The following is a 19553-nucleotide window of genomic DNA, read 5'->3' as shown; positions in this document are numbered from 1 at the left end:
TAGTACTCCCAGCACAGACCCATCACGACCGAACGCCAATTATACATGCACGATCTTCCCTGTACATGTATTTATCGACTCCTAGGCGAAGCTTCAGTGCGGCTAAGACGAATGCAGATATCTGTGACTTGTCCACGGCGTGTTTTCTGCCCCTTTCGGCTACCGAAGTCCGCCAATCTTGCCGAAAGCAGGAACACTAGCTGGATACTATCAGCTGTCCCGTCTTACCAATCAGCCGCTCTGCCACCATATATATCATCTGCAAGCTCTCGGTCCAAAGGCCTTGATCTCATCCGGCCAATGTCGCATACCACCCCCCACCTCCCCCCCGCCCGGACCCGGAGTGGCGGATAGTTGCCGAAGAGCTGATCTCGATCCGCGGCTATCTGAACCTGCAAAACAACTGCACCGTCCATGGCGGAGTAGCCCGCGCTGATAAGAGGCGGAAGGTCCGAACGCTGCTGATCAGACTACGGAGCGCTGCAAAGATAGCCAGGGATATATGGTGATGATATACTCATTACGCGATCGTCTTGATCCATCCTTTCTGCCTCTTCACCCGGGTCCTTTGTCAGCTGTCCCGACGGTGACTGGATCGACCAGGCCTGCACCCGGTCAATTAGAATAAAGATCCAGTATCCTGGACGCCGCCATGACGCCCAGAGTGGACAAAGAGGCCGTTCCTGGAACGGTCACGTTGGTCGACTTGGAGCATATCCTGGCAACTCGCCATTTGGGCAAAGGGGACTCTGATATTGTGCTGGTTCCCACTCCGTCGAACGGTCCCGACGATCCGTTGAACTGGTCTCCAAGAAGAAAGCTTCTGTCCACGGTCTGCGTGAGTGTGTGAGTATAAAGATCGACCGTGTCGGCTCATCGTAGCAGCGATTAACGAATCGCTCTATCTAGATACACGTTTTTCGCCGGGATAGCTGGTTCAGTGGTCTACTCAGTGCTTGTTCCTCTTTCTGAGGCCTCCGGTGTCTCGGTTGCCACGCTCAACCAAGGGACCGGTTATATGTTCCTGCTTGCGGGATGGAGTCTCCTTTTCTGGCAACCATTTGCTCTCCAGCATGGGAAGCGCTTAACGTATATTCTGTCCTTGCTGGGCGTCCTGGTACGTTCTACAGGATGATGAACTTCATAGGATGTGGAACTTGGCTGACAATCGTACCAGGCAATGACAATGTGGGGGTAAGTGTCTTCAATATCGAAAACAAATGCGGCCACTGATCGTGGAACAGCCCTTATGCCCCGACGAATGGCCAGTGGATCGCGAGGAACATCCTCCTGGGCTTCTTCACTGCCCCCATCGAGGCTCTTCCAGAGATCAGCGTCACAGATGTGGTACGTCTTACTGCCACAGCATTCCTAGCAGTGTCGTTTACCAACATCCCATAGTACTTTACACACGAGCGTGGAACTTATATGGGCCTCTACGCTTTCTTCCTAGCTGGAAGCAATTACTTTGCTCCCGTGATCTGCGGTTTTATCGCCCAGTACCAGGGCTGGAGATGGGTCTTCTACTGGCCTAGTATTTTCATCGCCTTTGCTGTTATTTTCCTCTTCTTTTTCATGGAAGAGACGAACTATGTGCGAGATTCCATCGGTGTCGTGGAAAACAGCAGTCAAATGGCGTCGTCTGCTGGTTCAGAGAACCGGAACCCGGAAAAAACACCCAAGACGGCTACTGATAACCAGGAGCCTCGAGAAAGTGGCACCGGCGTGATACATAAAAAGAAAACTTACATCCAGAAGCTCGCGCTCTGGGGAACTAAGCAGGGACGAAATAACATGTTTCGGAGGGTGTGGCAGACCCTGTACTTTCTCAGCTGGCCTGTTGTCTTCTATGCCGGGTTAGTATCCGTAGTTCAATCTCCTGCATCCGTTTTATCAAATGAACCTGATAAACCTGGAAATGGCCCATGGTATTGATTCGTCTTCTAATGCGCTCGTATTCTCAATTGCAGATTCTCATACGGCTCTTACTTGATCTGGTTCAATGTCCTGAACGGGACTTCCTCCATTATTCTGGGCTCTGAACCATACAACTTCGGGTACGATCCTTTCCCAAAATCTGAATGTCAAACCAGTCTAATACTTGCCCCCAGTTCATCGATGGTCGGCCTCAGCTACGTCGCTTGCCTCATAGGCGTGATAGCAGCGTAAGCTCCCTTTCCACGTTGCTTTATAGGCTCCCTATAAACTTCACATTTCAACAGAGAGTCCCCCCATTCCAGACTAGCTAATTCATATTAACTGAGATCCATCCGCCCAGCTCCCTCTTCACCGGCCGCTTCAGCGACTGGCTCACCATCAAACTCGCCCGGCGCAACAACGGCATCATGGAAGCCGAGCAGCGCCTCTGGCCCTTCGCCGCCTGCGTCGTCGTCGTCCCCGCGTCTCTGATCCTGTGGGGCGTCGGCGCCGCCCACGACGTGCACTGGTTCGGCCTGCTCGTGGCCATGTGCACGCTCGCGTTCTGCAATGCGTGCGGCATCACCCTCAGCGTCAACTACCTCATCGACAGCTATCGGGAGCTGAGCGGCGATGCGATGACCACAGTCATTCTGGTCCGGAATACGATGTCGTTTGCGATTGGATATGGGTATGCTTTTTTTTTCTTCTTTTCGTACCTGTCTATGACCTTAGTAGTGGTGGCGACAATACTGACTTGTGGTGTGAATTAGTATAACACCCTGGGTCGAGAACCTCGGGTACCAGAACTGCTTCATCTCAGCCGCCTTCATCGGCATGGCGTGCGCGGCCGTGTTCCTGGTCATGATCAAGTGGGGAAAGACGTTCAGGGAACGGAGCCGCGAGAGGTATTGGGAGCTGGTTGTTGAGAATTGGGAGAAGGGGATGGGGCATTAGGTCGTAGCTTGGACTGGACCCGACTCGATGCCATGCATTGGATTGGATGTATGGGCAGTAGAATAGAGACCTCAAGGGCTGGTTACTTGCCTCTGATCCTCTGAGAAGCATCATTATATATCACGGTATATATGGCGTTGTTGATCTGAAGTCCAAAATTGGTAAACTATACTCATATGTGGACAGCAATATTGGGATATGTTAGGGAAAAAATAAGATCCATCGATTACTTAAAATACATCTGCTCGAATAACCTAACCGATCAACCGGCCAAACTCCAACACCCCACCAATTGTTATCCCATTCGTATCTAATCTCCAATATACTCAGGCAGGTATTCACTCATATCATATCCTCATCCATATATGACCATGAAAATATGTCTCAGTTTTGTGTTGTGCTGTCTCCGTTATATGTATGTGGTGTATCATGCCATGTTCCTCTCCTCCAACGCCTAATCTAATATCTAATCTGATCCAATATAGTCGACATAGCATACATACCCCGGACACCTGTAATGCAATGCACTGCAATGCAAATGCAACAGTATACTCATGAGTCATGCAAAATCGATCGTCCATCTGACTGGCTGGCTGCTCCGCTAGAGATCCGTTTGGTTTGTTGTGGTTTGGGTCCATGCGAGGAAGTTTAATAATAAAAGGTGAAAAAAAATCGGCGTTGTGTTTATTAACCAAATCGGTCCCCCCGCTTAGGTTGTGTTCCGCTCTGCTTGTTGAGTTCGTATAGTCATTCATCGGATTAGATCGCCTGGATAATGATGATGATGCTGGCCGTCGTGGATGTGTAGATTGATTTACATATTTCCAGGGATATCCAAATCCCCTCACTGGGTTTGGAGTCGAATCGGATCGGATCGAATCGTTGTAGGCCAGGCAAACAGAAAGAAAAGGTCAAGGGTGGGTTGCTTGCTTGCTTTCTTTAAACACCACCCGCCTTCTTTATCAACACCATATCCGCATCCCCCCCTCGCGCCCTGCGCAGCGCTTCCTCCCACATGCGCTCCATCCGATCGAGCATTTCCATATCTGTCTCGTTCCCGTTCTCGATCTCGGTACTAACATCGTCGTCATTGTCGGCGCCATTTGCGCCACCACTGCCATGGTGCAGACTATTCCCGCCACCCCACGGCGCCGCGGAGTACTCGACCGGGCTCTCGCATCCCCTGAGTCCGACGAACCGTCCGAATCGCCGCCGTTTCGTCTCGATGTCGACCTCGTGCTCGTTGTTGGTCCCGATCCACGCGGGCACGCGGAGCGGGTATCCGAAGGTCTCTGGCACCGGGGGCCAGACTTGGTGGTAGTGCCGGGCGAGGTCGTCGAGCTGGGAGGAGTTGAGGAGGTGGTAGGAAAGGATGGTGCGGGGGAAGTCTGGATGGGGGCGGCCTGTGGTGATGGAGACGAGGGGCACGAGGGGGCGGGCGAGGTGTTGGACGGCGGGGAGGAAGGATGTGTGGGATTTTTGGTTCTTTTTCTTTTCATTGTTTTCAATCTTAGTATTGGTGAATGACGGTTGCTGTTGGGTTTGGCCATGGTTGGATGGCGGGGGGGGTGGAGTCGGTAGTGGTGTTGGTAGCATGTTGTTGTTGAATGAATTCGATGTCGGTTGGAAGGTTCGTGTCTGATGTGATGGGGGTTGCTGCTGTTTCTGCTCTGCTGGACGCTTTCTGGTGTTGTTGTTGCTGCCAAACATGTTGTGATATTGATGATTATGGGTGTTGGTGCTTTTTTCTCAGCTGGGTTCTATAATGAGATACGGGAAAATATAGATGGTAGCAAAAACAGAACCGATGGTGATAGAATATATCGATAGAGATAAGAAAGATCCGAGAAAAATCAAGGTAGAGCAATAGCATGAAAGACGCTACTTAGCTTCCAGTCTCCTGATATACGTCTTGGTAGAGTCTGTATATTCTTCCCTCGTAGATGGGATAAGTTTGCAGAATGATCGATTTAATCAGAAGCAAGTTATAACCTGGAAATGCCGGAAAGTCGTTTGATGGTAAATATAACTTGACACAGAAGTCGTGGTAGAAGCCGGTCACTTATAGTAGCGAACCGATACAATGGAGATTGTTGTGACTACCTCTTTGACGCCACCAGATGGCTTGAAGAAAGTAGCCTTGAAGTAAGTAGTTCTTTGTGTAGATCAGAATAGATCGTGTGTGTTGTGGTGGAAGGACAAGCCTCAGGCATATTCTTTGTTCGCAATCTTTAGGCTGGACACCTCTACACAAAGAGTTTAGGATCAAAAACAATAGATAAAGAAGATTTTCTTCAAAAGAAATCCAGCAATGCCACGCAGTCCCTGTTCAAGTCTTCCACAAGCGGAAAACAAACTGAGTCATCAATCATTCATGGACCACCTTTCATGAAGGAGGTCTTCCAAACATTGCCACCTGGAAGCTATGAAATTGATAAGTTCCCCATGTTCTTTACCAGATGCTGCTGTCCCTGCGGAGAAAATGGATTCTCCTGCTTCGATATTGGAGGCAACCCAACATACTTGTTGATCCAGTTAATAACTGTACGATGCCACATCAGCGAATTTTCAGGCTTCAAGACCCAGTGATTCTCGTCCGGGAACGTCAAGAATGCGCTGTCAATGCCTCTCATCTGCAGGACATTAAAGGCTGCCAGGCCCTCCGCGATCGTCAGTCGGTAATCGAGCTCGTTGTGGATGATCAGATGAGGGGTCTCCCAGTTTGCTGTGAACCGTGACGGGTCCCATCTCTCCCAGTCCTCGGGAACCTTCCAGATTGGGCCCGTGAGATCGTGGAGTGGGAAGTATTGCTCCTCACTAGCCAGCTGGGAAGTCATGCTGAAGACACCATCGTGAGTTACGAGGGCCTTGAACTTGCGACCAAGCGAGTGCCCCTGGATCCAGTTCATCATGTAGCCGCCATAGGAAGCCCCCAGGGCAACTGCCCTGTCTGTATCAACATAGTCGAGATTCTGCTCGATATACTCAAACCCCTTCTGGAGATCGATGTAAGGAAGTCCGCCCCAGGAACCCCGGATTGCATCCGTAAAGGGCTGACCGTAACCAGTACTTCCTGTGGGATTAGGCGTGATCACGACATAACCCTGCTCCGCAAACACGGCAGGGTTCCAGCGGGTGCTCCATTGATCGTTCCACGCTCCTTGAGGTCCTCCGTGGATCATGTATGCGAGAGGATACTTCTGAGCTGGGTCGAATTTGGAAGGTTTCACGACCCACGCATGGACGGGGTGGTTGTTTGCTCCTTTAAACCAGATCTCGTCCACCTGCGACTGGGAGAGCCCGAGCGAAGCTCCACCACGGGTGCTCGACGATACTATCGTGACATCCTCGGGAGAAGAAGGGTCAATGATTGTGTACACGCTGCTTTCTACCAGATTACTGCTGGAAAGGAAGAGCTTTGGCGAATTTGCTGCTGCAGGTACAACATCAGACACGTACCCCGAATGCGTAAGCTTCTTCAACGAAGCCGGGGTGGCACTGATGACGTTCTCCAGAGGAAGCTGATACAGGACCCCACGGCCGGTTTCTTCGACCTGAATGAGCAGAGACTTATCATCATAAGCCCACGAGACGGCGCTCGGGCTAAGATTCCATTGTCCGACCCCATCGCTTGATTCGAATATCTCGAACATCTGACCATCCCAGGGATTCGGCACATAGACGATCCGGTTCTTGTCGGATTCGTAGCCATCCTCTTTCATGGCCAGGAAGACGATCGAACCACCATCTGACGAAAGCACGGGAGATGACATCGCACCCTCCAATTTATTCTCCACCTTGCATACCTTCACCTCCTGCGTGTTCACACTCGTCCACGAGAACATCGGACAATAGTAGCACACGCAGGCCGTGTGAGTCGCAGGATTGAGCTGAGGATCCTTGGCAACGAACACGATCGCTGTTGGGCTGATGTCGAAATCGCCAGTGCCCCCGAACGGTGGGATGGGTGACTCGACTCCTGTAAGCCCAGAGACAGCGATGAGGTTCGTCAACCCGGACACGCAGTACTTCCCGACCTGTCTGCCTCCCGTGGAGGACGGGACAATCTGGAGCAAGCCGTACCAGATGGCATTCTTCTGAGGCTCGATGTACGAGTCCCAGTGCCGTACGAAGAGCTTAGTGTATAGCTTCCCGGTGCTATGGGGCTTCTTCGCATCTTTTGGGTTATAGAGCGAACCGTCCGGGTTGGCCTTACCCGAGACCGCGAAGCCGATCTTGCCGGGCTCGATGGTGGTGACCTTGAGGTCGGAAACAGGCCCTGGGACTGTACCAGCAGTGTAGGTCCTGTCGACCTCGCGCGCATCACCGATGATGAAGCTGGTGTTTCCGTTCTCCTTCTCTTTCAACCAGACCAGCTGGTCGCCGTCGCCCAGCCACTGCGGGTTGCTCGCCCCCTGGTCATTGGTAACCAGAGCGGAACGACCCGTGGCAATGTCCAGGACACGGATCTCACTGGTCTTGGAATGGGACTCGAAAGAGTACGTCGTCTGCGTGTACACGGCGAGGGTGCCGGCAGTGTTGGGGACAGCGGAGGAGCGTCTGGGAGCTCCGATGAGGACCCTGCACTTGTGTGATTCTCAAGTTAGCCAGGCAGATCCCAGAAGAAAGGCAACGCCATCTTGCTAAACGCCATTCTCACTCGGGCGTAAACTTAGCCGCACGGATAGTCATGATGGTTCCAAATCTGGTTGCGATGGTCGTGCGGGGGGTATTCAGACACGACTCTGGACTGTGCAGGATCGCGTCTCGGAGATGAAACGATGGAGGTGGCGACGTGTTGAGGAACAAAAGGGATGACCGCAGACAACAAGGAGTGCGGGGAGATGGAGGAAAGAGAGGAGAAAGAGAGCTCCTGGATACACAGCATCTATGTCTTGTACAGGCCAGCGAGCGGTCTGGAGGCGGGGCTGGCCGGACGCAGTCGCTGTCTCCCCACCTCGGCAGGGCGATCATGTTGATCCTGGTGAGAGGACCCTGGTGATGCTCAGGAACTGAATACGATGGGACGTGCCAAGGGATATCATATTCTGTATTTCAAGAGATAGAAAGACATCCAGATCCTTGCAAACAAATACAAAACTAGCATTATGCAATTTGTTTTACATTACACCATGGAGTTACAGTATACAACCAAGACATCTAAAAATAGCAAAAGTGTATCATAATTTTCACTTTCACTCCTCTTCCTCCTCGCTCTCATCCTCCTCCATACCCTCTGCCGCGGTGACGGTGAACGTGGGATCCTGGTCGACGCCGACATAGCTGTCGCTCATCAGATACAGCGTCAGCTCGTGCTCGCCAGGCGTAGGCACCACGTATTCAAGGCGCATCTCCAGCTTGCGACCGATCGTCACACGCTTGATCGCCAGCAGACTCTTAGTCGACTCCTCACCGACGACCAGCCACCAGTTCTCCATCTTTCTACCGGGGTAGAAAGGCGCGTGCACGGTCGTGTCGGGTTCCTCGTCCTCTTCAACATCGCGCTCAATCTTGATCTTGAGATAGGCAGGCTCGCCCGCCGTGATGTTCTCGGGGTCCTCCACCTGGAAGTCGAGATCGACGTTGGGGTACTTGTCGTTGGTGAAGGCAGCTGCCTGAGCCAGCTGCTTATTGTCGAGTCCCAGTCGCTTGACGAGCGTTGCGTAGTCTTTGTTCTCCGACGGGTCCATGGCCTCCATAAATTCGAAGATGTCCTTGATGTTGTACTCATTGGCCACTTTGATGACCTCAGGCGTGAAGTGGGGGATCTGCTTCAGAGGGCTATCGCGATCCCACATGGCTTGCACCACCATCTGCGACATCTCCATCGCGTTCATCGCGTTCAGGTGACCCTCGGAGGACAGGACGTCGACACACGCGCTAAGGAGGTTGAGCACCTTGCTTACGATCACCTCCTGGTCTTTGGCCAGATCGATCGGCAGTTGCATGCGCGAAAAGTGCGCCTGAAGCAGGACGAAGGCCTTGAAATGAGGAGAGTCATATGCGGGCTGCGCCATCTTGACGGGCACGCGGTCATAGACACGACGCAAGATGTGGTCTTCGTGACGGCGCATCTGGATCGACTCGAATTCCGTCGCCGACGTGACGATTTCCAGGATGCCCTTCAGCTTGGTCCGGGCGCTCAAAGATAATAGGAAGGTCTGCATGGTGATGAAGGAAATGTTGTAGTAGGCCGCGATCATGGCCGCGTTCAGTGGCGAGACGGTGTCATCCTCCTCGTCCAGGTCGATAATCTTGGCTTCAGACAACTCCTTGAGAGTGTTCTCAACGAGCTCCGATAAGAACGTGCTCAGACCTTCGTGGCTGACATCACTGAGACCGTAGAAGCTTGGGTTGGCAAGGAGACGTCGGTAGAAATAGGTGTAAGTCATCCAGTCAACCGCGTCCTGAGTAGATGCGATGGTCTTGGTGCTGATTTCTGTGACAAACGCATCGTGCAGATAGATCTGGAGGTGGCTCTCGATGGGAAGGGCCTCGTGCAGAAATTTCTTGTAGTAATCCCGCTTCACTGCAGGAACCATGAGAACACCTCGGCCGATCTTGTCCTCCATCGGCCGAGAAGCTTTGCCAAACATCTGCAGGATCTCACTGATTGGGTAATCGATGTATCGATGCTCGCGGCCTTCGAAGAATTGGGTATTCATGATGATGACCAAATGAGCATTGAAGTCGATCTCCCAGCACACGTCCCTTGAAGCCAGCATAACCTGAATTGCTCCTATTTGGAACAGGTGCGAGACAATGCGCTTGTCGCTTGGGCTCAGTGCCTCATGGTAGTATCCAATACCGTGAGAGATGGACTCGGCCAGGGTCTGCTCATTTATCCGATTCAACAGAGGAGCAAGTTCTTCAACGTCCGCATGCAGAAACCGATCCTCGTTGTCGTCAGCAACGCAGGCAGCCAAAAGGTCCATGGCCGTCGAGCGTGTCTGCTTGCGACTGGGCACGAACACCAAAGCTGGCTTGTCTGGTGACAGTTGCAGGATCGAGTGATATGCTGGCTTCGCCATGGCTATCATAAGAGAAGGGAAGTGAGGAATGTTGTAAGACTGGATATGGAGCTCCAGAGGAACTGGACGAACATGAGGGCTGAAGTTGAAGATGGTGTGCTTGTTGGCGCCAATCCACTCTCCAATGTCGCGGGCGTTGGAAAGGGAAACGCTCAAGCCGACAATGCGCATCTCGTTCTCGGTCTGCAGAGCGATAAAGTGCATACGTGAGACGACAACCTCATAAACATATCCACCGAGACCTCCAAGCATGTGCAGTTCATCGGCGATGAAAAGCTGCACTGTCTGCACGTTCTTTCGTCTCTGCCACTGGCGAGACAAGACATCCCATTGAACCGGCGTAGCAAGGACAAGGTCTGCCCTCTCCAACAGCTTCAGATCAGCCGAAGTCTCCCCGGTAAGCTTGACGATGGTCTTGCCACCACCGATCTTGCTCAGTCGTTTCTCCCAGTCTGCAAGGCGCTGGTCAACTAGCTCCTGGAAAGGAGCAATATAGACTGCACGTCCACGGTTTGGCTTCGACCAGTGACGGAGCAGAGCAAACTCAGCGCAAACAGTCTTTCCACTGCCAGTAGGAGCTCCGATGAACACATTGTCGTCTGTATCGTATAGCGACTTGAAGACTTGTGTCTGTACCTTGTTGAAATGGTCCCAGTCCGGATATAGCCGCTGATATTCTTCCCTTTTGAGCGCTTTGACGGGCACCCGCTGCATGTCGAGCAGTGGAGTGTGAGGTGGGAAGCGTTCCGGCAGGATCAGCTTCTGGAAAGAAACCGCGATCTTGGTCTCGGAGTGCATCCAGCGATCAGAGACGAGCGAGATGAAATAGTTAGGAGGCATCGGCTCCGTTATAGGGACAGTGAAGTCAACGAGGTGCTCGTTCATCTCTGATTGCGCGAACTCCCTCCGGAGGATGAACTGGTCATGGAACAGAATCTCTTCGCCATCACAATCCTCGACCAAGATCCAGAAGCTTTCAGCAACACCATGCAAGGCATCATCCCAGACGAAGTTAGGGGTAATGGTCAACTCAACTCGGAGCATCGATCTGGTCATGGGCTGAACCTGCGCCTGCACCTCCAAGCGAGGGAACTTCGACACAAGGTCACAGACGGTCCTGCCGGCCTTGGGCATTCCCAGAAGCTCGCCCATGCGGGGAGGGTCCAGATCAAAGTAACTTGACCAAGGCACGTCAATCCTTTCAGCCTTTTGAACGATCTCCCGGGGGCATGAGGGGAATTGGCGAAGGGGCGTCATCGTTGGCCACATTCGCTTTTCCGCCATCTTGCAGAGATCAAGTGCGGTTTTTGCGACTGACGCCCATCCCTTCTTCAATGCAATCTCGAAAATAGCACGGAGAATGCGCCCGGCTGATTGAGTGACATACACCAAATCGGCCATCAAGGCTAGACCCTCTAACTTCAGTCGGGAGATAAATGCCTGCAGAAGGACATTGATCTTGGCGTGTGGTTCCTCAATACCTTCTTTCACTGGAACTGGAACACGGCCCAACAGCTTGGCCAATTCAAGCTTCTCATCCTGGCGAACAGGGATATACTTGAACTCGTCGCTCAGAGCGAAGATCCTGAAGAGTTCAATGGTGCTGATCATCGGCTGGAGATGTTGATTGTATGTCAACATTGAGTTGTGGGTGATGTAATAGTGGGAAGCAATCCGGCCGAGTTCCGTGGACTGTAACCGGCCAGTCTTCTTCTCATACTTCACCAGACCTGCCTTCTCCAAGACAACTGCGGCCGAATGAATGAGGTCAACGCGTTTCTGTTCAAGCGCCTCGTCATTCTCGTAATCAGCGCCCACACTATACAGGCCGGGAGAGCGTAGCATCCGAACGAAGAGATACGTGTAGCCCAACCACTCCACACCATCATCACGGTTGCGAACGTTTCCAAGGACAATCTCAGCGTTGAGATTGTCAGCAAGCTTGCTCATCAGCTGGCTCTCGATCGGCAACTGCTGATTCATCAGGGAGAGGTAGTACTGCAGCTCGCTTTGTGAGGTGATGATGATACCTTCACCGAACGTGTCATATTGGGGTCGTCCAGCTCGTCCCAACATCTGAAGAACATCCTGGGGGCTTAGCTCGACCCAACTGCCCTTCTCGGGAGAGTAGACCTGAGTGCCCTTGATGATAACGGTGTGTGCAGGGAGGTTAACACCCCATGCCAGAGTCGCCGTACAGACGAGAACTTGGATGCTGCCGTCAGCAAACAGCGCCTGGACGGAATCACGATCCGCAAGACTCATTCCAGCATGATGGATGCCAAAGCCATATGGCAAGAGATCTTTCAGCGCTGGGTCGTCCACAGATTCTGCTTCCTCGGCAAGGATAGCCCTGCTGGCAGCATCGCTGCGCAAGATCTGGCCGATCGTCTCCATTTCAACAGCCTTATCTCTGATGTACTTGGCTGTCTTCGCCGTTTCCTTTCTCGAATGGACGAAGATGAGCATCTGGTTCCGGTGTTGTCCAACCTGCTCCAGAACTTTAGTGTAACAGACATCGTTCATGGTCTTCAGCTGCTTGATGGCCTTCTTGTCTGTCACACCGATGAACTCTTGCTTCAGGGGACATGGCCGGAAGGATCCATCAAAGTGGAACAAGCCCTTTGTTGGGTCAACACGCAGGAAACTTCCAACATCGCGATAGTTGGGAAGGGTGGCACTGAGTCCAATAATTCGGACCGGCTCTCCAGTCTGTTCGATATTGCGGATTGTCCTGCTGACGATACTCTCCAGAACAGGGCCACGTTCATCGTGGAGGAGATGAATCTCATCGATGATAATCAGACGGACAAGCTTCGTGTAGCTGGTATCCGTAGCCTTCCTAGTGATAATATCCCACTTCTCAGGCGTCGTAACAATAATCTGGGTGTCGGCGATTTGCTGTTTCGTGAGCTGGCGATCACCCGTGAGCTCAGAGACTCTAATACCGTAAGGCTCCAGTCGCTTGCCAAAGTTGCCGACTTGTTCCTGGACCAGGGCCTTCAGCGGAGCGATATATACGATCTTGAAATCATCGAGCATGATCTCGCCGGTTTCAGGGTTGCGGTTCTTGCCAATCTCACGCAAGATGGTGAGCATCGCCACGTTGGTCTTACCAGATCCAGTTGGAGCACAGACCAGCATGTTCCCGTCTTCGTGGAAGGCCATGGGGAAACACTTGGTCTGGATGCGGTTCAGCTCCTTCGAAGTCCCGAAGCCAACGCGGGCCCAGTCAGGAAGCTCAGTAGTCGGAAGATTCTTTTCGCCTGGGTCCCTCTTCGGCTTGGGCGCAGGGACGTGGATTTCTTCGTAGCCCTTGAATGTCCGCTTCGTGGATCCTTGAGGAAGTTTGACATTTGGGTTCGTCATGAGATGGTTACCTTGGTCAAAAACGAGGTTCTCCAAATTGATAAGCCTCCTTGGCTGCAGCCCTCCAACAAGTCCGCCCTCTCTGGGTTTCTCCTCAGGAGGTCCAGAAGGAACATCAATATCCATGAGGTCGACCTTTATCTTCTTGCCAGGGCGCTCTGCCGCCTCATCGCGAACGGTCTTTCCACGAAGCTCATCCAATATGGCAACATGACCAGCGCCAATCATCTCATTCTCAACCGCGTTACGAGCCTCAGCATCTTCGGCGACTCTCCTCCAACGTGTAACCCAGACAATCTTGTCCCTGTTGGTGACCAGCTTTGCAACAAGGTCCGGATAGTCGTAGTCGAACAGCTCCATCAGATCATTTTCCACATCTCGAAGTGACCGCTCAGTACCGTCTTCTGATTTGCCGCCCATGATCTCCATCGCGTCCCTAGCCTTCTCGTGCTGTACATGCGCATCCGAATACGCCGAGCCGATCTGGCGTTGCAGCCAATATGCGTCGATTTCACGAGCCGGAACGTTCAATTTGGCTTTATCTTGACGCTTCTCAGCAGCTTCGATGCCACCGTCGATAATCATCTCCTCGCCCTCTGGGAGACCTTCGAGATCTGCTCGCTCAGCAGCAGCGCCACCCGCCGTAGCGGCCTCCTCAGCGCCCTGCCTATCTTCCTCCTCGGCCTCTTCCTCCTCGGACAGCTCGTCTTCGTCTCGTACCTCGTTGAGTGTTCCCATTCCTTCTTCTTCCTCCTCCTCGTCGAAAACGACGGCGACACCTTGCCGTTCGTCTAGCTCAGCGCCGCCTTCTGCACCTGCGCCTTCTTCCATGTTCTCATCCTCGTCCTGGGCGTCGTAGTCCGTAATCTTCTTGCCCAGGTTCACGAGTTCGTTGAACTCCTTTGCACTCATCGTGGTGCCCAGCAGGTCGTCGATTTCCTTCTTCTTATCGAAGTCCTTCATGTCCTCGTCCTTCAGGTATTCCAACACCGCGTCTGCTGCGCTTCGGACAACTTCGTGGGAGACATCGCCAAGGTGGTTCGCGGTCATCGTAAGGATGAGGTCGTATGTGGCCCGAGTAGCCTGTGTGCGAGGACGGTACTTGATGCCTTCGATAAGCGCATCAGCGGAGGAGAGGATCCCCTGGCCTCGTAGCTGTGCAGGTTCTCCACGCTTGCGCTTCCTCTGTTCCCTCTCGAGCACGTCTTCGCCCTCTCGAATCGCGCCGCGCTCGATGGATGTTGGTCCCACCTGCATCTTCTTGGTCTTTGGAGCAGTATCGCGAGAGACTCTCGAGCCCATGTCCTTGACGCTGATGCGACCCGCGAGGGACTCCGGGTCTCCGGTGACTTCGTCATTTCGGCGAGTGACGAAGCGGCGGTCCGCCTGGAGAACCAGGTTGGACATCGCCGAGTACTTGTACTGCGAGATGTTTGGTTCCGTCATTTTGAATGACTCGAGAATAGGCTGTCCGTAGAGGTCCTTGTTATCCCGCGAGGGTCGTTATAGCGCGTCGTGGCGATAGACGAGAGGACCGTCCAGGCTCAAATCGAGCTCTGCATCAACCGGCGCGTAGACACACCTGCGATCAGGGATGAATTCAATGGCCACGACGAATTCAGGTTTAACAAACCTGCGTCATCCTCTTCGAGCCGGCAGAGACGCTGTCGATGCGCTGCTGAGTGCCTGGTGGTGTTTGCAGGTCGCGGTGAGAGTGGAGAGAGTTGTCGGAAAGGTCTTTGTACCCACGGTAGGCTAAGTATGGGGATGTGGCGAACGCGGGAAGGTTTGGCGAGCCAGCTCTTCTTCGCCGCGCGACCGCGTCAAAAGGCCGACAAGCAGTGTATTTCCCCTCCAGCGACGCTGGGGAGCAGGCAGGACAATGCGAATCCATGCTTCTCATAGGCTTCCAGTGATTCTACGATACGCTCTCTCTAAGGCACGCCAGAGCGTTCTGCGGCGGCCGGTGTGCAGCCATGCGCGACGGCCTGCTGTCCGCCCCAGAGCTCAAGCACCTCATCTCGAGCTCTGCAGAGGCGCCAAGACCAAATCTACAGCAAAACTCAAGGATCTCCCGCAAGGAGCTTTGAAGCTCGAGCCTTATGATGATGGATCCGATTACGTGCCCCGGTACCCTACGGTGGTGCAGGGCCACAGGAACAACATGCAGAAGTTCAAAAACTGTGTCGTTTTGACGAGAGTGGGAGGCTTTTACGAGGTACGATCCTCGTTGGTATTTATACCAGTTGCGTGGTGCTGATGGACTCTAGTTGTACTTTGAACAAGCAGAGGAGTTTGCACCGCTGTTGAATCTCAAGCTAGCATCCAAGAAGACCAACGCTGGTCCCGTTCCCATGGCTGGCTTCCCATTCACTCAGCTCGACCGGTTCCTTAAGATCCTTGTACAAGACCTGAACAAGTATGTTGCGATTAGCGAAGAGTTTGCGAACGATGCGGAGGAAAAGGCGCGATCCGGTGGTCTCATGTTCGACCGAAAAGTTGCAAGAATAATAACACCGGGGACGTTGATTGATGAGAAGTTCATGGATCCCGCTGAGAATAATTTCCTGTTATCCATATATATCGATATGGATTCCTGGAAGGCGGGCTTGGAGAAACAAGGGAAGGCCTTATCGGACCCGCATCTGCTGTCCGCTGCCGCACAACGTGTAGGCCTGGCCTGGTTGGATCTCTCAACAGGCGACTTCTTCACGCAGCTTACTACCGCCCGGATGCTACCCTCGGCCATTGCAAGGATCGGTCCACGTGAGATTATTATAGACCAGAGAGTTCAGAACTTCGTCGGGCAGGAATTACAGCAGCTGATCGGTCGAGATCACCGCCTACTTACCTTCTTCGATGCCCCCAAAAGTACTATCCCAATGTCAAAATGGAGCTCGATGTTAGAAGAACCAGTATCATCCGAAGCAGCGTCTTTGTTCACCTTCGAGGAAACTGCAGCCGGCTATAGCCTCTTAGAATATGTCCGTGTGCAATTACAAGGCATCAATATGAAGCTTCAACCACCTCGTCGCAGACACCTTGAGGAGTCCATGAGTATTGATCGTAATAGCCTCAGAGGACTGGAGATTTTAGAAACTGCACGAGACAGACTCGGTAGAGGAAGTCTCCTTCATGCGGTCCGACGAACAACTACAAAGAGCGGAGCGCGCCTTCTAAGAGATAGGTTGAGTATGTCCTCCATTGGTCTCCATTTCTTTTTTTAGCTGTATCTTGAAACATCTGCTAAAGACCTCCGGTAGCATCCCCCTCCACGTCTCTCCAAGTTATCAATGAGCGTCTGGATCTTGTTTTCGAATTCATTCATGATGAGGAACTACGCGACAGTATAATTTCTCTGCTCAAACGTAGCTACGATGCGCAACGATTGGTCCAGAAATTCTCTCTCGGTCGAGGAGACCCTGACGATCTTATTTGTCTGTCGAGAGCGATAGAAGCGTCGCGCGAGATTAGGCGGGTTTTGATGGATAAGAAGAACCGCGGCTCCAGCATCCCGTCCCCTGACGGGTCTGTCAAGACCAACGCCAGTCTGCATGCCATGGTGAACCGTCTTTATCTTGACGGACCAATTGACCTCGCAAATCGGATTCTGGCGGCTATCGACGAAGAAGGTCTGTTGCAAAAGCAACGAATTGAAGATAGTACGGCGGCGGAAGCTGCAGATTTGGCGCAGGAAGTCGTACTAAACGAAGGCCTGCCCGAGGAGATGGAGGCTATGCCCAGGAAGGTGCGGTCCAAAAAAGCAAATAAAACGACTGTGGAATCAGAGCCAGAGGCAGGCGATGTGGACACTTGGGTTATGCGGCGCGATGCCAGCGGGGCTCTGCAGAAGCTTCATGAGGATCTCGATCAACTGAAGAACGAGAAAGCCGACCTCACGCAACGCCTACGGGATGCCGTCGGGTCTACTGCCTTGTCTTTGAAATGGGCTCCTGGTAAAGGGCATATTTGTCACATCAAAGGCAATGTGTCCCAGCAGGCTCTTGAAGAGCTTGGGCTCACGAAAAGTGCATCGTCAACTAAGACGACTCGCTCATTTTATCTGCCAGCTTGGTCACACCTTGGAGCACGTATTGACCAGGCAAAATTCCAAATTCGTCAGGAGGAGCAGCGTATCTTCGAAGATTTACGCCGAGAAGTAATTCTGAACCTCGTCAAGATACGTCGAAATGCTGCTGTTATGGATGAACTCGACGTTGCGTGTTCATTCGCCATCCTGGCGCAGGAACAGCAGATGGTCAGGCCCATACTGAACACGGGCACCAGCCACAGAATCGTAGGAGGCAGACACCCAACTGTCAAACTTGGACTGGAAGAACAAGGTCGACAGTTTGTCAGCAATGACTGTTTCATTGGAGACGAGGAGCGGATCTGGCTCATAACAGGCCCCAACATGGGCGGCAAGAGTACGTTCCTCCGCCAGAACGCACTAATCACCATCCTCGCCCAGGTAGGCTCCTTCGTCCCTGCTGAGTACGCGGAGATCGGGATTGTGGACCAGATATTTAGCCGTATCGGCGCCGCGGACGATCTCTTCCGTGACCAGTCCACGTTCATGGTGGAGATGCTCGAGACTGCTGCGATCTTGAATCAGGCAACGCCTCGCTCGTTCGTGATCATGGACGAGGTAGGCAGAGGGACGACACCGGAAGCTGGCACTGCTGTGGGGTTTGCATCCCTTTACCATCTCCATTATGTCAACCGATGCCGTACATTGTTCGCAACTCATTTTCATGCCTTGGCGGACATGACGAAGGACTTTGAGCATCTAGGGGCGTACTGCACGGATATCAAGGAGACCGACTCTGGCTCATTTTCCTTTGTCCATCGGCTAAGGAAGGGTGTGAACCGGGAATCCCATGCGCTGAAGGTTGCTCGTCTCGCCGGCCTGCCAACTGAAGCACTTGATGTAGCAGAAGACAAGCTGCAGAAACTCGGGGCTGCCAGAATAGATCCGTTGACTGAGGAGGCAGAGAGAGAAGTTCAGGCTACTCTGGGAGCTGCATAATGACATAAGGAACATTTGCGTCGCGGCAACTCGATATTGTTTCGCATTATCTGAGCCGTGGATGCCCCCAGTATTCTCGCTCTTGTGTTTACACTGTAGCATCTGTATCATGTCTGGATATTGTGATGACCACCTAGATACCACTGAAGTTCCTTTTTCACAATGCATACAATCCTTAAAAGGGCGTAAAACAACAGAACTCTATAACTTTGCGAATCTGTCTAATGAACTCCTGCCATAATCTCCACCCTTTCCCAAATCAACAACGACCCCCTCCCCAAACGCCACTTCCTGACAATCCTCCTCATCAACCCCATTGGCAAACTGCACCACGACGAAATCCACCCGTCGCTGGCCCAGCACTACCATCGGGGCATGCCACGTCCCAGCCCCGTAGGTGACCGCCTGCCCACCGCGTGCCACGAACGCCTTCAGATTCCGCAGATCTGGCGGATCCCGTATCAAGACCTTCTTCTTCCTCTTCCCAGGCGTACTACCACTACCGGCAACCTCGACCTCCGCCTCCGCAACCTCCCCCTTCAGCGTGGGTGCCACGACGACCAAAAACACGGGCTCCTCCACCCCGCCCGCGTGGCTCCAACTCGAGAGATCGATCGGGATGAACGTCTGCGTCGTGAACGGATGCCGCTCGAGGATCCGGACATCGAACACCTCCCTCTTCGCCACCTTCTCCTTCTTCCCCCTATCCACCACCCTTACCCTTGTCATTGTCGTCCCAGATCCGTCGTCGACTCCAATCTTCCTCAACGTCCTCGGAAAACACGAGAACATGCTCATGCGCGCTTCTGCCGGTTTGCCGCTGGGACAGGCGCCCGCAACGTAGTCGTTCCGTAGCGGGGAGATGGGGCTGTATTTCAGCGCGGAGCCCTGGTTCGCGAGGATGGGGGCCGGGTCATGCGGAGGGAGGGAGGAGAGCCGGCTTGGAGCGGAAGAGAGGTCGCGTGGTAGGGGGCAAGATATCGCGGTGCCGAAGGGGGAGAAGGATTCCGGCGTCAGGGGGTCCGGGGTGACGCAGAGGGAGGGTGGAGGGACGGTTAGTGTTGGGGCAGGCATTGTGAGATGTGGCGAGACCTGTAGGTTGGTAAAAGGATAGATATGAAGAGTGGAAATATCGTGGCTCTTAGAATAGAGAGAGACGTGTACACTGATGATGATGGTGATGGTCGGTGCTTGCTTATCTGCGCGACCGCCGCGATAAGATAAGATCGGGCGGACGACGGAGAATCCGA

The 19553-nt window shown here is 53.0% G+C and overlaps 6 protein-coding genes across 6 annotated transcripts; 2 read left to right on the top strand and 4 right to left on the bottom strand.

Annotated features, from left to right (window-relative positions):
* Window positions 1-652: 652 nt before the first annotated feature.
* On the top strand, window positions 653-2874 carry VTN00DRAFT_2768 (uncharacterized protein; the record flags this gene model as incomplete). The annotated part of the gene is made up of 9 exons (XM_069429014.1): window positions 653-846; window positions 910-1117; window positions 1178-1194; window positions 1245-1347; window positions 1402-1856; window positions 1971-2057; window positions 2112-2165; window positions 2279-2608; window positions 2691-2874. The coding sequence occupies 9 exons, from the start codon at window positions 653-655 to the stop codon at window positions 2872-2874; spliced, it is 1632 nt and encodes a 543-aa protein (XP_069283184.1).
* A 939-nt stretch (window positions 2875-3813) lies between these two features.
* VTN00DRAFT_2767 (uncharacterized protein) lies at window positions 3814-4584 on the bottom strand (the record flags this gene model as incomplete). The annotated part of the gene is made up of 1 exon (XM_069429013.1): window positions 3814-4584. The coding sequence occupies one exon, from the start codon at window positions 4582-4584 to the stop codon at window positions 3814-3816; it is 771 nt and encodes a 256-aa protein (XP_069283183.1).
* Window positions 4585-5297: 713 nt separating this feature from the next.
* VTN00DRAFT_2766 (uncharacterized protein) lies at window positions 5298-7566 on the bottom strand (the record flags this gene model as incomplete). The annotated part of the gene is made up of 2 exons (XM_069429012.1): window positions 5298-7455; window positions 7535-7566. The coding sequence occupies 2 exons, from the start codon at window positions 7564-7566 to the stop codon at window positions 5298-5300; spliced, it is 2190 nt and encodes a 729-aa protein (XP_069283182.1).
* A 503-nt stretch (window positions 7567-8069) lies between these two features.
* VTN00DRAFT_2765 (uncharacterized protein) lies at window positions 8070-14720 on the bottom strand (the record flags this gene model as incomplete). Its single annotated transcript, XM_069429011.1, has 1 exon — window positions 8070-14720. One exon carries the CDS (start codon window positions 14718-14720, stop codon window positions 8070-8072), a length of 6651 nt encoding a protein of 2216 aa, XP_069283181.1.
* A 436-nt stretch (window positions 14721-15156) lies between these two features.
* On the top strand, window positions 15157-18303 carry VTN00DRAFT_2764 (uncharacterized protein; the record flags this gene model as incomplete). Its single annotated transcript, XM_069429010.1, has 3 exons — window positions 15157-15492; window positions 15545-16466; window positions 16538-18303. The coding sequence occupies 3 exons, from the start codon at window positions 15157-15159 to the stop codon at window positions 18301-18303; spliced, it is 3024 nt and encodes a 1007-aa protein (XP_069283180.1).
* A 201-nt stretch (window positions 18304-18504) lies between these two features.
* VTN00DRAFT_2763 (uncharacterized protein) lies at window positions 18505-19377 on the bottom strand (the record flags this gene model as incomplete). The annotated part of the gene is made up of 1 exon (XM_069429009.1): window positions 18505-19377. The coding sequence occupies one exon, from the start codon at window positions 19375-19377 to the stop codon at window positions 18505-18507; it is 873 nt and encodes a 290-aa protein (XP_069283179.1).
* Window positions 19378-19553: the final 176 nt, after the last annotated feature.

This window comes from Thermoascus crustaceus, assembly GCF_041956765.1.
Source record: "Thermoascus crustaceus strain CBS 181.67 unplaced genomic scaffold VTN00scaffold_11, whole genome shotgun sequence".
Classification (NCBI taxonomy): Eukaryota; Fungi; Ascomycota; class Eurotiomycetes; order Eurotiales; family Thermoascaceae; genus Thermoascus; species Thermoascus crustaceus.
The sequence above is the reverse complement of the archived record's forward strand: the minus strand, read 5'-3'. Positions and strand labels throughout refer to the sequence as shown.